Source organism: Heloderma suspectum, chromosome 3 (genome assembly GCF_057233095.1).
Source record: "Heloderma suspectum isolate Gila_16-S chromosome 3, 16-S_ref, whole genome shotgun sequence".
NCBI lineage: Eukaryota > Metazoa > Chordata > Lepidosauria > Squamata > Helodermatidae > Heloderma > Heloderma suspectum.
In genome coordinates this window covers 99923071-99940616 of record NC_139460.1, presented here as the reverse complement: position 1 = coordinate 99940616, position 17546 = coordinate 99923071, and the positions used below count along the sequence as shown (strand labels likewise).

Sequence of the window (17546 nt, the reverse complement as noted above, 5' to 3'; positions counted from 1 at the left end):
CAGCAATAGCACTAGCGCTAAAGTACTGTTGAATCCTTCCCTAGAGATCCACAGGAATAGTAATGCTCCCCCCCTTTTTTTTAAAAATCAGCAGCAGTTCTCTGCTACACCAGAGTCAGAAGCGACTGACCGAATAAACAACAAACAAGTTAAACAGTAGATAAGAATCAAAATACAGTTAGCAACATTTAATAATTGGCAGTCTCATGCAATATTTCAGAATGTTCACTTTCCCAAACATGAAGACTGGGATACAAAAAAGTTTATGATGAAGAAAATGTCTGGAGCAAGCATAGAAGAATTTTGATTCCCCCCCACCTTTTGAACATCTGACTTCCATACCATATAACAAACATCTTTTAAATGTCCCATCAATTGCAAATGAAGTTTGCCATCTGGCTGCTCATCATGAAAAAAAAGTTTAAAGATCCCTTGGGTTCTCTGAACTTGTTTCACATTTTAAAAAATATTTTGGTTGAAGTATTTACATTTACAACAGAGGGGTATTAATGAAAATGAAAACAACAACAACTAGTTGTTTCAGTTTGGCTACTTTACATTGAGAAAAGAGTCAGCTTCTGAAAGGAGTCAACTCTGAAGCAATGATTTGACAAATCCAACCTTTTCCTCTGCCTCATCCTAAACCAAATATAAATGTTAAAAACTAAGCAAACAGGAATAAAACTAGAGAAAAGCATCCTTTGAGGTAATAATTATTTGTTAAGAATGACTGGTTTGTTTATATCTCTGTATTTTAAAGAAAGGATTTAAACTGAATATGTAAAAGAAGGTGAATGTACAAACCTGTGCAATGTCGATTTGGGAGAATACCTTCTTGGCAGCATCTTTACCCCGGTTCCGTTTTCTCATTTCATCCAGGTTAATCTCATGACTTGTCAACTCTGATTGAATTTTCTGTTGAAAAAAAGCAGATGTGTTTGAAATCAAAGTAGATTATTTTTAAAAAGAAAATATGTATGATTTTATATCTAGCCTCTGGAAGAAATGAAATCCTATGAAATTATTAAGGGTGAAATCTAACAATATCAATTCGCCAAAGGAATGGACAGAATGGATTCCGTCTCTCCCCTGCCCCAGTGCATCCCCAAAATCTGCTCCAGATGATTGGGTAGACCCTCTGGAGCAGGTTGGTTTGTGTGCGCGCGTGCGTGGTGCAGGTACTACGCATAAGAGGAATTAAAAGATCTATTGTGTGAGCACAACAGAGGATGGATCACTAAGTTTGTGACACTGCGTTGTGCTGCAGCTGTTCTACTCCTCTAATTCCTTTGAAATGATAGTAGTAACTTTTACACCCACTTGAACATTAAACCAGAAAGTATAAGTTTGTTCCAGGGACACCACATTTTGAAGACAACATTTAACTTATCAAATGTTTTCTTGCCTGAATTACAATTCTCCTTCCAAGTAAAATTAAAACCATGGGAAACCCCCCAATATATATGAGAATTATTGCTTTTGTTTGCCTTTTCTTTGGAAACAGCTTATCCAGGATCCTTCTGACATTCAGATTCACTGTTTTCTCTGTATTTATTAAACTGCATCATCTTAATATGGTAATAATACATACATTAAAATTATAAAATGGGTCTTAGTTTGGACAACATAAGCTTTCTTGCTCCCTGCTAAATGGGATAAATATACAAAAGCACACTGATGAAAAAATGTTAAATGTAATAATCCCAGTGATTTTCTAGCAAGTATTTCTGTCTATTATTTTCAGCAAGAACCAGTGGGTGATAAAATTACTACAGTATAAATTTCAACCCTTGACACCTCATGAAAGATTGGATTCATAAGAAAAAAATGAGTTGGGTTGTACAGTACTGACCACCACAATGCCATGGAAAACAATGCATATCTTGCACACTGATATGAGCTAATTTAGATCAGTTCAAACCAATTTATGTGCAAATTGTTTGAAAATGAATATCTGCTAGTGGCAGAACTGCGAAACAATTACCAGAGAAAACAGCTATACCAGGAAATATCTGGCAGCTTTCTTTCTCATCAAGAAGAATATTAGAATCATCACCGCAAAATGAGAGAGAAAAATCTGTTACACGATTTTATCTAGCTCACATTTTAACCACATAAGCATTTCAGGTACTCCATATTTTCTATAAATACATTGCTAATGAAGGGTATGTCTTGTGCCTGAAAATTAGAAAATATAATATAAAGTATGTTTATCTGTAAATTTCACAACAGATTTTGAGTTAGCTCAAAATGAACAAAGTGGGTAATGAGGAACTGTATGAAATTGTGCTTTTTCTCATCTGCACTTTTAATATTAAGAAAACATTATGCCTCATTCAAGTAGCTTTACCAAGAGGTAACTTTCAATGCAGTGGCAGTAGGTGGTAGGCCAATTTATCTTAAGATGACTTGCTGCAGATGAATTCACATTTCTTCCCCTTCTCCATCTCTTTTTTCTTCCATGCTACATACAATAGTCTGAGGGGTGGGGCAGGGAGGAGCAGAGAACACATAAAAAGCAAGAGGGGACACTTCAATTCATATAGCAGTCCAGCGTAAATCGACATTAGCGCCATGTCATTAGCACTCACTAGGGAAAGGGGGGAAATAGTGATTTGCCACTGAATTTTGGCAGTGCAGTTGCCTAGCTTTTCTCCTTTGTCTAATAAGCACTAATCACATTGTGCTAATGTTGGTTTATGCTAGTGCAGTGTCATTACCACTAGTGAGGAGACACCATTGGATACTGCCCCTAGTAATTAAACAGTATATCTGTGATTGCATCACTCAGTAACAATCAGCTTTACTAAGAAGTCAACTAAAAGTAGTAAAGATGGTGGGTGACTGATGGCATGATAAAAATAAGCACTGTAGGAAATTAAGGAATTCATTTTGTTACTTTAATGTACAAATAAGGCTGTCCTCCGGCTGCCTACACTGAGGGAAGTTCAGAAGATGGCAACAAGGGAGAGGGCCTTTTTGGTGGTGGCCCCCAAATTATGGAATGATCTCCCCTATGAGGCCCACCTGGCACCAACATTGTTATCTTTTCAGCACCAGGTTAAGACCTTTCTCTTCTCCCAGGCATTCAGCAGTAAATAAGTGTTTAATCGATCCTGGAATGTCTCATGGTTATGGTTGTTTGTTTTTGACTTGTTTGAAGTTGTTTTAGATATATGTTTCTTTTGTGTATATTGTCTGTTCATGTGATTTTTTGTGTAAGTGGTTTTTAATCTCTGTATATTGTATTTTTAATGTTTTTAATCTTTGTAAACTGCCCAGAGAGCTCCAGCTATTGGACAGTATAGAAATGTAATAAATAAATAAATAAATAAATAAAATAATTTAATGACTTTTAACTTTTTGTCATAAAATAATGTTATGTCAGTGTAGGAACAGATAAAATAAATGTAAAATATGAATTTACTGCAAAATATTAAATATATGTGGAGACAATATACCTATGTACAGTACCGGTTTCTTATTCCAGTCACTAGATATGTAAGAAATGGGTTACAAATTAGATATAATTCAGACCACTGAAAATTCTAGAAATCATAATTAATGGGGAAAAAGCAGCACACATAATCCAATTAAAGGATCTTTAGTGACCACTTGAATGACAGCACTATTAGAGACGATTAAATCCGTAAGACTCACCTGTGCTTCTTGAGGTACTTGTGCTGCATCAATTCTGTCTGCAATGTAGCCTGTTAACTGTCGATCAATGAAGGCAAGAGAGTCTTGAATTAACTGAAGGGTTTTGTCAATCTCCTGGGCAGAATGGATACTTTGTTCAAGAACCTTTTGTCTTCTCACAGCCTAAAAAGAAAGGAGGGGAAAAGGATTAGACACTGAAATTTTAAGATAAGAAAACAGAGATGTTAATACGAACAAGAATTTCTAACTGATACACAAACACCTTTTTGTAAGATAAATTTCGTCTTTTTTTGCCAGCCATTTTCCTTTTTAAATGAATAACCACCACTAAATGAATAATATTTAACCAATCCCTAAAGAACCAAAGAAAATATTGAGGAATTCTATGGTGAGTAGAAGACTGCAAAATTAAGTTCAACCATTCTCCTTAGACAGTTTTTCATTCTGAGGCCTTGGGAAGCTCCTGATCTCATTATATATCTCAAGAGATTTCTTTTGGTCAGAACAGAGTTACCGTCATCACAGTCCATTTTAAGATAATCCATTGTAACAAGTGAGACGGATATGAGTTCTACTTATAAACAAATTGGCACATAGGATATAAATAGTTTTTCAAAGCATGGATTAAGTGGTACTGCTCACAGGATCAAGTAAATCCTTATGTTTTGCCTTGGACTCTTTATGGTTCATTTCTCACCTAATTTATAACTTTTCTTAATAGCTGCAGCATTCAACTAAATGTTACAAAAAACTAAGGAATTCCGTAGTCAGGCTGTTCCTAATATTGTCACAGCACGTTACATCACCTAAACCTGCCCTGTGATATGATGTATAAGAATCAAATGATTTTGTTCATCTAGCTAAGAACATCTCTCACTTTATATATTGTACAGCTGCTTCTACTTCTCTCTCCATACTTCATAGTTTAAGATGGCACCGATGGATCTTAGCTCCATTTTTCATCTACTGCCTTGTCAGAATTTAGTTTTAAGTATTATATTTGCATTACCTCTGCATGATTCATTCACTGAAGGGGCTATAACCCCAACATTTTTATATAGGTTATGTCCTGTTATAAACTTGAGCTGCTATGCTCATCTTTCCAAGGCCATGTCGAGGGTACCCTTGTGGTAAAGGATTCCAAATCAATACAAGGGGAAAACCATTTCCTAAGAGCATTCATCACTAGGACATAAAACAAACATGCCTTTTGTAATTCCTCCCACCCCCATGACAATTCAGAATGGAGTACAGTGAGCATGTCTTTATTCACATAGCAAAAATTTGCTGTGCATGTTGTGAAAAACACAGGACTTCAGTGGTAATAGTATGCTGTTGTGAGCACTCACTTTTATTTCATTCTTATATCCTGGGAGCAACACAGTCACAGCACAACCTCAGCCACTTTAAGTATGTTGCCACACCTGCACACTGCATTTACAAGATACTAACCTCTCAACCTATTTCCACTAACCTTCCATTCAGTTAACTATATGAAACAGGGGATATTAATTGATAAAAAAGAAGTTTATTTAAAACCTTAAATAAAACTTTAATGGAAGAGTGTAATCGCCAAGGTTACTTTCCAAATGCAAGTTCCAAAAGCTTTATTTCTTTTAATTAAAATAGACAATGTATATAAAGACAACGACACTGCACTAGCACTTGTATTTTCTTTCTGAATCAATAATATCACAGAAAATTATTTCTTGTTCTATTTTTGTTGTATAATCACAGAGTTATTCAAATAAAAACAAGTTACAGACCCTAGATTGTAGATAATCTGTTTGCTCAGAATAGAAGTCACCTTGAACACAGATGATGTTTAGAATTACAAATTTACAATAAACCTGCATCTCACTTTAAAAATAATTCTGCATCACATTTTACTTTCTGGAACCAGGATTGTGCCAGCATTGTTTAGAGGGGGGCAACTGCTTGTGGATAAGATAAAGTTCTGGTGGAAACAATAAGTGTATCATTCTGAGTAAATACAGTAAATAATCTTTGGTTTGGAAGACGGGAAGTCTTGCAGTTTTTAAGTTCTTTGATTGCAGCCTCTGGTTGCAAGTTGCTTGTTACTTTTAAAAAAATAAATCATCTTGACCGTGGTTGCTAATGTTTGCAACTGTTATTTCATTTATGTATTTATTCCATTAACAGATGTCAATCTATCTACTGAGAAAATCAAAAGAAATAAGGAGCTCATTGGCTTCCTTCCTTCATTGAGAGATGGTAATGGACATCAGCTGTTCTCTTATATGTATATATAAAAGGTGCATAACACAAAACCCACTGCACCTATTGTTCTGAACTTTGGCAGATGTAATATCCTCCTAAGGTACTTCTATGGACTTCTGACAGAAAAAAAGTTATAGCTGTTTATTTCCCATGAGAGTCAATGGGGAGGCATTGATGCCTCGAATTTCAAAATCTCCACTTGGGTTTGGTACCTGAGTCAAGCTCTGAATTGAGCCATTTTCCAATGTGCTGAACCAAGGTCTACATTTTGAGTTGAATCTTGGTCTGTGCAAGAGCAGCCTTCACATTTTGAGGGTATCCCAAAAAAGGATGCTCTTTCCCCTTATGTTCCTTGGGGACCATTCTTCTGAAAATGGCAGAGAATATAGAATTTACCCAAAGAAAATTTCAAAGTTTCAGAAGGATAGGTGCAGTGGTTTATGTGGAAGGGAGGCCCTCACACTGTTTGGTGTATGTGTGTGTGATTCATTTCCCCCTCCCCCCAATGCCCCAGTGGTTTTTGGAGCAATTTGTTTGAAAATGGCAAATATAGAGGTTTCTCTAGGTAAGAAACCCTCTGGGTTTCAGGAGGATAAGTGCAGGGTAGTAGAGATGTCACAGGCTCCCTCCATGGGGGTGGAGTCTGACAGACTCCCCCATGCTTAGCCTGCCAGACTGGGGTCCATGGACCCCTCCAGCTGGTCGCACCCACTTGCCGCACTGTGCTAGCTGCTTGACGGTCCGGTGAGCACACGGCAAGCTCCAGGCAGCTGCCCGGATCCCAAGCGAGCCACTATTTTGCATAAAAATTGTGGTTTCTTATTCTGCGTAAAAGGTCTTTTACACAAATGGCATCCATAAAGCTGTGATTTATGCAAGATTAGAGATCCATTCATGCCTCTAATCTTGTGTCAATAGTGGCTTTACAGCTGCTATTTGCATAAAAGACGTTTTATGCAGAATAAAGAGCCGGGGAAAATGGCAGCTTGCAAGGGGACTAGAGAGCTGCGCAGAGCTTCCCAGGCCATCCATGACCTTGTGCAGTTTGTTTGGTGAATGGAGTGGGCAGTGGCGGCAGTTTGGCGAGTGCCTAGGGGTGCACGAAAGCCACTTACCTCGTCTCGCAGCTTGCTTCGAGATGGGGGGGAGGCGCTTCGCTGCTCCCCCCGAAGTTCAGGCCGGGGGGGGAGGCTTCCCGCCTCGCCCGGCCGAAATTCAGGCCAGGGAGGAGGCGCCTCGCCTCGCCGCGAAATAAAAAGTAAAAAAAAAAAAAACGCCCCCGTGATAGGCTACGTGACGATTAACGTAGCCTATCACGGCTAGATCTGCAAAGGCTAGATCTGCAAATAGCGTTGCCCTTATTTTCGCCGTAGTCTACGTAAATCTTTACATAGACTACAGCGACCAAATAAGGAACGTGAATGGCGGCTCCCTATGGGGGCCGCCATTAGCCGTACGCGCTTTTTTTTTTTTTTAAAGTCACCCGTGATAGGCTACGTGACGATTTACGTAGCCTATCATGGCTGACTTTGCAAATCTAGCCGTGATAGGCTACGTTAATCGTCACATAGCCTATCACAGGGGCGTTTTTTTTTTTTTACTGTTATTGGAATGGCAGCGGCGGCAGCCGGTCGAAAGACCGGCTGCCGCCTCTGCCCCTGTCGAAGACCTGATGAACCGCCGCCGGGACCCGCTGCTGGGAGGGACATTCGGGAAAGGTAAGTCCCGTCCCGGGGGGGTGCGGGGGGCAGGGGAGGCGGAGAATTTCTCCCCGAAACTACTTCAGGGGGCCGAACACGTTGGCACTCGGCCCCCCGAAGTTTCGGGGAGAAATTCTCCCCCATCCCTACGAGTGCCTGGCAAGCATGGATGGGAGTGAGTCCTTCCATCCCTAGTGCAGGGGCTAGGGAACTGATTGAAAACCAGTTTAAGACTTTTTTTATAGTGAATCCTGGTGGCACTGGAAGAATGGCCATCTCACAGTCCCATCTTTGCCCTCCTCCCAAGTCCCTGGTGAAATGTGCCCGATGATTAGAAGGTGGACCTGTCAGTCACTCAACCCCCTCCCTCCCCTTCTTCAGCATTTACAAAAAGAAAGCAAAAGATGCTCTTTTTTTGAGACACGCTGTCTGTCTTTCCAAAGCCAAAATGCAAACAAAGCCTTGTGCAGGGAAGGGACCAGCTTCAGTTCTAGCCACTTTGGAGGGGAGTCCAGTTCACCTCAGGAAACACCAAAAATGTTCTGAAGGGGCCTGATTCAGCTCAGGCTTCAGCCAAATCCAATGCACTTCCCTAAGTTAGACTTGATAATTTCCCTCTGAAATTAAATTTCAAGGCAGCAATACTAAATCCCATTTAAATCAATCGGACTAACTTTCAAGTTTAGGATCAAGGTATAAAAAATTGTACAATACCAGCAGAAGTAAACTGAAAAAGTCAACTTCTCAATGCACCTGAGTACCAAATGCTTGAGGTACCAAATGCCAACCCAAACAAGAGACATCTTACATTGCAATTTCCCCAGACTTAGGCATAGATCAGAGCCAAAACTGGAAGTGAAGCAGCTGGAGGGTATCTCCCTTCCCCGTATTAAAACTACTTATGCTCAACATGACAGGAATTAGTTGACCCACTCAACGTGGCAGAGGGCAGGAATGTTTAACTCTATAAATAAAAAGCTACAGAACTAACCATCCCCCATTACTCTTCTCTGAGCTGAAAGATCCACCTCACAAGGTGGGAGGGAGAGAGAGAGAGAGAGAGAGAGAGAGCATTCCATCTGAAAATAAGAAGATGAACTGCCTCTGCTCTATGATCCTACTTCATGCAAATGCATAAAACTGGTGTTCAGCCACTTGTTTCACTTTTTAAATTTTTAAAATTTATTATGACAACTCATATGCCATTAATATATAGTTTGAAAAACAAAATCTGTGCAATCTTATTTTATTATTAATGTATCACAGTTCAGTTTCAACAAATAAAGCCCCTTATGTTGTTACACAGATATTTGTAGCTTTAATTTGCTCACTCCTGGTTGTTCTTGTTATTTTTGTTGTTGTTATTTTTGGAGGAGAATGCTTAATGAGCAACAAAGTGGTCTGGATCTAACAATACCCTACCATCTGTGGTAGTCCCCTAACTCTCAGGAGCAGAATTTTGGCAGGTACAAGGGGCTGCAGCAAGAAAGGAGTGGGTTGAAATGCCTTGCTGTGCAAGTGGAACTATGATCTTCAGATACAAGCCCATATGCTGCTTTAAAAAGGGGGGAGCTGAAACTGCCTGTAATTTTCACCGTGTATTATACATTAACGGTTATTTCAAGAGAAGCTACCACGTAATATTCACTTTAATTAATGTTTTCAAATGTGCTTTCAAAGTGTTTTGTTTCACTGCACCCAACATCATTTAAAAATGAAATACATCTCTTATCCACTCCTACATTAAATATGTTTTGCCGTTCGTGTTTCTATGTAGAAATTATATATGCAGTGGGTTGACTCCTATGATAGTTAACTTACAGCACACTCCTACCGTTAGGCAGACTGAAACAGCTGCCTCAGGCAACAGCTACTGAGGAGTGGGGAGCAGAAAAGGCTGTGTATATGCACCAAGCTAGTCTGCTGTCCTCAGGTGCAGTGGAAGATGCTGTCCCGTTGCTAGAGTTGAAGAAGATTCAACTACTGGTCTGGTCGACCTTTGTACACAAAATGGGGAAAAGTGCTATCTTTCCTTGGACTGGCTCTAATCCTATGCATTTCTGCTCTTAAGTAAGTCCTAATTAATTACTTCACTAAGGGTGCAATCCTATGCATGTTTAGACACAAAAAAGTCCTACAATTCCCAGCATGCTTCAGCCAGCATGGCTGGCTGGAAGGATGCTGGGAGCTGTAGGATTTTTTTCTTCCTAATTGTGTAAGTCTTGCCCTAATTGTTTAACATGCCCTAATTGTGTAAAGTCCTGCTTCACTAAGGGCACAATCCTATACATGTATAGACAGAAAAAAGTCCTACAGGTCCCAGCCATCATGTAGGGCTTTTTTTATGTCTAAACATACATAGGATTGCACCCTAATTATGACTGCAGCCTTATGGAAGTTCATGGAAGGATACGAAAGATACCAAAATGCATATAGAAATGTGTATTTTTAGGATAAAATATGTTTAGAAATGTGTAGTTTGAGATAAAATATGATTAGAAATGTGTACCTTGAGAAATTAGTATTTTCTGAGAAAGTATTTTCAAAATTATGTCTTTACATATTTAAATACAATGATTTTAAATGCAGGAATAGGATGGTATAGAGTAGACTTATGTGTGAACTTATGTGAAACATACGTGGACAGGAAATAGATTGATCTCTCCATCCATATTTCCTATTGGGCCCTGATCCATGTGGGATGGGACACTGGGAGCTGCTGGGAAGAAGAGGGGACAGGAAACTTTCCATGAGCTTCCTTAAGTTAACTTATCTTAGGATTCCAGCCTGGTTTGGGGTAATTTTCCCCATCTCCCAGCAGCCTACCACACCCCATCCCATATTGTTCATGAAGACCTCTCACCTGACCCTCCAGAGAGATTTTTCAGGAAAGAGCAGGAACTGCTGGGGAGGGGAAAGGAAGAGATCTTTCCTTCTGTGGACTTCCCTAAGTTATTTACCTTAGGATTTAAGCCAATGTAGACAAGCTATAATGTTATGCTTTTTTTTGCATTTACATATTTTAAGTCAGGCTGTCATATAAGTGTACAGAACAGTCTACAGGACGTATAGACATTTTATTGGGCTGCCTGCCTACTAAGAATGCAATACACCGCTCACTTGTGCAGCATAAATGGGTATTAAACAATACCAGTTAAAATAGCTTTTCTGCCAGGTCATCCTGGAAGCAAATCTTACTTGCCACATGTGACCAGGTGCGACGCTATTTACAATAATAGTTGAGGGAGCATGTCTGTTTTATTTCTCTTATAGAAATCAAATCTATTCCAGGTTGGGGCTAGAGATGTCAGAGAATTCCGTGACGGATCTCAGTGAGGCCGAATGCACTGGCATTCGGAATGCACCCCCAAAATCCATGGTGGAACGGCCTGCCACCCCCCACCCCCCGCGGATCACCCCCGGGACAAGACTTACCTGTGGTGGATGTTTTGGGCGGTGGCGGCTCCAGCGGTGGCTTCGGCAGCTGTGGCTGGTCTTCCGACTGGCTGCCGCCACTGCCATTTGCAGACTGTGTTTGTTTGTCCCCCCCCCCCATAGACGTGATAGGCTACGTAAAGACTTATGTAGCCTATCACGTCCGGGTTAAAAAAAAAAAAAATGCATATGTCTGCGTTCCTTATTTTTCGCCATCTTAGTCTACGTAAATATTTACGTAGACTAAGATGAAGACAAGAAAGGGGAACGCAAATAGCGCCCAGTACGCTATTTGCGTTCCCCTTTCTTTTCTTCGTCTTAGTCTACGTAAATATTGACGTAGACTAAGACGGCGAAAAATAAGGAACGCAAATGGTGGCAGCTGTAGCTGCCACCATTTGTGTACGTGGTTTTTTTTTACCCAGAGCCCTTCGCGGCCGGAAATCCGGCTGCGGACGGCCCTGGTCTGGGCCTGGCTGGCTGCTCTGCGGAGCCGCCATGGAGCACAGCTGACCGTCGAGGATTCTGGGGGGGGGAGGACCGGATCGCCTCCCCCCCCATCGAGGATTCCGGGAGGAGGGACGGAACGCCTCCCCCCCACCATGAACAGAATCCGCGAAAAGGTAAATGACTGTCGTACATCTCTAGTTGGGGTCAAATGTGCAACATGAAGATAAATAAGTGTGTGTGGAGCTTCGGCTTTCCATGGCTAGAAATAGAATACCTACCTTGGTTCTTGAATTACAGGAGCACCACGGACCCCATACCTCTTATGATGCCCCCCACTGCCACCACCATTACCCTGATAATTCAAGTATTGCCTTGTCTACTTGTGAATGCTCTTTGTGATAGCAGTCCATATATGTATTTTGCTCATTTCTGAAATAGTTGAAGAGTGAAAGTGATAAAAATAGTAGGGCTCTCATTCTGTAATCTGAGGGGGCTTTCCATCATATAATGTCAAGAAAAAGGAAGTCTGATCTATTTCAAATGGCAAGATTTTGTTCTTTATTCCCATGTTGATATCTTTATTGAATGTTTTCTATATTACAATTTTAGCGACATGAATTTTCATTTTTCTGACATGCCTGGAGATCATGAATTTGTAAAACAATATTACACATGTCATTTAATTCTAAATCTACAGTTTATTTCCTTTGAGGAAGTTTCAGAGGGGAAACACATAAAGCTTAGCCACATCTTCAGTTAAAGGAAAACTATCACCATACGTTGGGGTCACGAAGAGTCGGACACGACTTAACAACAGCAATCACCATACGTTATTTGAGAATAATACATAGGATAATCTATATCCTGTTAGATGATCTGCCAGGTTGCATGGGGACATAACATTAAGGCACTTGCTGAGCTTCCAGACACTTTTGTTCATTTAAAGAGTACATCATACAGATGTGCCCAAAATGCCAATGGCTGAAATGCCATAAACATCAGAAAATATTCCTTCAAAATGCTTGACTTTCAAGAATGTGAGTCAAACTATGTGTTAAACACATATTCATAAAAAAATGCTTAGAACAGGCCATTTCCCCCCCGAAAAAACAGAAGTCTAGATCAAGTTCATAATATGTGGGAAGAGAGTTAACCCTTTCCTCTCTGTGCTATGTTTCTACCAAAAATAATTGCTGCCACACACACAAACCAGTTCCTATTTCCTACAAAGGACCTGTTTACTGCAAAAAGCACCTTGGAGGTGGGAAAACAGCTTGGGGAGACAAGCGCTAACCCCTCTCCCTTCCCATTTTCTGAGGTCTCAATCTGGATCAGGGCCCCCTGTGGCTGCTTTTTGTGGGATAAAGTGGTCTATTCTAAGGATATTGAACATACATGCTTAATGTGATGTGTAGTTTGGCCCTATGCCTCTACTTTCCCAAGACTGTAAGGAGCATGAGTGCTTTTCAGAAATAAATGGATTAGATGGTGCAAATAAACAAATCTGCCATAGCGTATTTGGTGCCACTTCTACCATATTTTATGGTGATGAGAAGGACATAAAAGGAAGATTGGATGCTGAGGAGATCCAATCTCATTGGGGAACCAAAATGACTTGCTGTTTAGAACTTCCTGCACTATGTGCTTTTTTTTTTTACTGTGGTGGGATTGATGACAGAAATGGGAGCATGGAAAAGCTTCAAAACCGCTGGGTCTGCTGCAGAACAGCACAGAAGTTGGTGCTCTTTCTGAATTCCTCTACAGAGAAAGACAGAAAGGCAAAGAGTTCCAACCCAACCTGTATTCCTTCTGGGAATCCACCAAGTTTAGCACTAAGCACTGCTCTTTTGCTTCTGTTTTGGTCACTCTTTAACAGAAGGAGATGATACTAGTGATGGAGGAATCTGTGACTTCTGGTTTCACTGAGTTTTCTGTCAGTTTTGCACTAAAATTTCCAACCTTAAGTTTATTTTGTCCCATTTCCACACCAGTTCGCAATTTTATTTTCAAATACCTTCACAAAAATTTCTAGGCATTTTTGTGACCTTTCTCTTAATATAGACATGTTTGTATTAACCTTTTCCTAATAAATGCATTTTTGCAAGCAATTTCCCCTAATGGAATGCATTTCTCTGTGTTATTTTCACAAATATATGCATTTTTGTGGGCACATTTACCTAATATATGTATTTCTGTATGTTTATTGGAGAACCGAATTGCAAAATTTGGAAAAGTATGAAAATGAATTATAATTGCACTTTGGTTTGCATATTGGGTCAGGAAGTATAAATTAAAGAAGTTTGCATTAAAATTAGAATCAAACAAATTTCTCCTCCATCCCTAGATGGTATTGCCAGATTTAAAGGTTATGTCTGACCATTAACTGATAGTTACACTGTTATATCCTTCTTAAACTTGGAAGTGTATTTCTTGTTCACTCTGAGACTCGGAGTGAAGCACAAAAATGTAGATTTCCTAGAAAAGCAGCTTGTTATACACATGTACAAATACAAATAACACATAAAGCAATGCTGCATTGCTTCACCAATTTCTCTCCAAGCTCTCAGACGGCAAACATTTGGCTGGTTTCTACTTGCATTAATAACATTTTTCACATCTTTGCAATGTAGTATTTTACTGGGGTTTTTTTAGGAAGCCAGCATTCCTGCTAAGCATGGTGTTTAAAAGAAAAGTGTAGGGGAGAGTAATTATTTCTTAAAACATACCTCCTGTTGCAGCTCTTCCCACCGAGTATTGAACTTCTCCAGTTTCTCATTGATCAGTTCATCCAAAACTCCACCATCAGTTAAAGTCTGTGCCAGCTCACGAATTTGATTGCGGTTATCTTCTGGGTGTTGCATTAACGCTTCCAGGGACTGAAACATCCATAAACTGTATTATTTGTTTTTGCCATTTCCCATAGACCAAACAGTAGACCATTCAGAGCTCTCATTACAATAAAAAAGCAAGAGATTTTACATTTCCATTAAAATAAAGGAGTATTCATGAGCAAAATAGGGCACATCACTATACTTTCTTTTGCCACAAATTAGCTGAAATGAGACTAGGCAAACATTAACAAAGGCTGAGTAACCTCAGCAACACAATTAATAATGCAGTTACAGTGGAGGTTATCTTGTTGAATTGACTATCAATGCAATAATCAAAATAGGCAACCAAAAATTACTGAAGTATAGATGCTGGCTCCTGAATATTTTTTATCAACTGACATACCAGTTCATAGCTGGACCAATTCTGAGTCTTCGTTGTTTGCAACAATGGACATAAACAGAGGCTAGCATTAGGCCTAATGAGCCTTGGTTCTTATTCCTAATTATACTGACATATGCTTGTTATTTGGTAGCTCTGAGTTTTAAGGCTTTTTATAAAAACCTACTTTGGGCTGTCAGACTGCTTTCCAGTAGGATCAGGAAAGTATGAGAAAATGTAAGCAAAGGGGATCTAGTTACAGGGTACAAAATACTGGAATCCTATGCTTGATTACTTGGGAGTAAGCCCCATTGGATTTGCTTCCACAGTAAATGGAAGCAAAAAGCTATTGTAGGTGAAAACAGGGGGAAAATAAAGAAATGAGACACAAGCATTTGGTATCAATTTGGGCCACATTTATTGAGAAATCTGCAAAGGGGAAATACCTCGATGGGCAACTAATCTATGCCAGCAACTAGCTAGGCAATGTAACAGGCAAAACATTCAAAGCCTGATGAGTGGCGTGGCAGATCACCCCTCCCCCCCAGTGCTACCCCTTTTGGGGAAGGGAGGCCTTCCCATCACCCCAAATGGTGACTCACCGGATGGGTGAGGTGACCTGGCTTCACGGGTAACCCTTATCCCCCCACTGGGGCTGCAAAACCCTGAGCAGGAGGCCTTCAGGTGTCACCTGTCACCAAAACAGTGCCTCAGAATGGTCACCATCCCTGTTCTCAGCAGCACTGCCCATCCCTAGCAGCTTACCTGGAGAAAAAATGTGACCAAATTAACCTAACCATCAGATAAACCAAATTCACCTAGTGGACACACCGTCCCCAATTACAGTGTGAAGTAGGTACAAAGACACACAGCCCAGGCCAGACTGTGAGTCAAAAATTCCTAATCTGCCCCCCAAAAGGCGACCAGCAGAATCCACACTGCATACAGGGAGGGAGGGAGCTGCGCTTTGAAGAGGTGGAGGGAGGGGTCTGGAGAACTAGAATGCCTCTCAGGCCCCTCCCTCCCCCTGGTGGCACCATATCGGACCACCAATGGCGGTTACCCACATCTCTTCCCTCCCCACTGCCCACAATGCCCCCTCCCCATGGCCAGGCAAATGTAGCGCATTTCCACATGCATAGGATAAATCTGTAAGACAGCAGCAACACGGCTTTGGTACTTGTATGATGTCCAAGGTAACAGTAGCCTGGTGGGAATTATTCACAGGACATACCTAAGGCTAAATGGATCTCAGGACATGTGTGAGCTCACTGATGGAGTATGCTATACAGTCACCTGGGAAAGCATATGTAGAATGAGTATTTGAATGTAGTGGGGTTTTTGTTGTTGTTGAGCATACTGCATTATTCTTCAATATGTTTAGTTCTACTTCTTCCAATGATGACTGTTTCAGCCTCTGCGGCCCTTAACTGATTATGCTGTTTCTGTTTTTATATGGATTTTGGATTTAATTTGTGTTTTTATTGTATATCACCCTGAGAGCCATTATGTAGAGGGCAAGTAATAAATCTTAGAAATAAATAAAAATCCTTTTTGACAGCTCAGATTCCAGGTTAATAATTCTGTAGCCCATCCAAATGCAGTATCTCCATACCTTCCTTTTACCTCTCTGTAGATAATAGTACATGGAAATCTAACATAACAAAATTAATGGAAATAAAGTACTTTCATGTGGGTGCACAGATAATAAAAGACACTAAATTGACCAATCATATTATGCTTTGATGTAACATTGGGCCTATCCATTGTAAAAGTCTTTCAGTTTCTAACCATTAATGTATAAATAACATCAGTACTTACATCTCGTGCTTCTGAGATCTCTTCTGTACCTTCCTGAATATTTTCTGTTGCCCTGAGTTTTGACTCTATCTCATTTAGCCACTTATTTTCAACATCCAAGTACAACAGTAATTCACGCCAACATGCCCAAACCTCCTGATAAATGAGTAAAAAAAAAAGGAATTAATCTTTAACTGCACTTAGGTATAGAAATATGTTTTTTTAAAATCTCAAAAGGATGTTATTTTTTTCCAAACAAATAAAAGTACATAAATATAAAATTTCTACTCAGTTACTAGGACATATGAGGATGAACTAAAACATTTCATTATGAACCAGGACATTTGAAAATTCTATATAAAAGTTTAAAAAGAACCAAAAAGTTTATTGACTGCACACCAATGTTAAGGGGGGGGGGATTCATTGACTAGCTCCCTATGAAACATTGTCATAATTTGCTACTCTCTATTTTAATCCACTTTAGCAAAAAAAGAAAAGAAAAAAAGATGCTGATTAAAGAAAATACTAAAATGCAGCCCCCCCCCCCAGCCTCCCATCCCCATTTCCTGTCCTTATTGTTGGAAATCTTAATTTAATTTTGTAACTGTTGGAAAACTGAAAAGTTTGATAGAAGTGTAAATACTGGAAAAGATAAATACTACAATTTTCAGTAGCATTAACAGTATTTTACTAGAGGCACTGAATCTGATTGTACTACACAGTGCATGTTGTGTACAGGATTGACCTACATGATCTTATAGCCAAGTGTTAAAGAAGAGCAGGTCTTGTTCCACAATTAAGAAACAAAACAAACTAGTGTTTAACCAAAGAACTGCTTATTTTTCATCTGCATAAGGCTCTTTTCAACTTCGATGACCATATTAATTCCTCCTATCCTACTGCTGCTTAAACAAAAACTATCTGATGAACAGCTTTCTCAAGATCCATATTCTTGAGAGGTACAGTGCATACTGAGATATGTGGTGTCTGTGACCAAACTTTGGCCTAATAAAATTGTGTTATATAACATTACCAAGTCAGGAAAGACTT

The 17546-nt window shown here is 39.8% G+C and overlaps 1 protein-coding gene across 1 annotated transcript in view; it reads right to left on the bottom strand.

The window, feature by feature from the left end:
* Positions 1–17546, bottom strand: part of DMD (dystrophin) — a 1907270-nt gene that overhangs the window by 1067542 nt on the left and 822182 nt on the right. The window contains exons 27-30 of the mRNA XM_084843968.1: positions 16518–16652; positions 14213–14362; positions 3661–3822; positions 805–915 (exon numbers count right to left, since the gene is read on the bottom strand). Coding sequence (XP_084700094.1) covers positions 805–915; positions 3661–3822; positions 14213–14362; positions 16518–16652 — 558 coding nt within the window. The remainder of the gene's footprint in view (positions 1–804; positions 916–3660; positions 3823–14212; positions 14363–16517; positions 16653–17546) is intronic.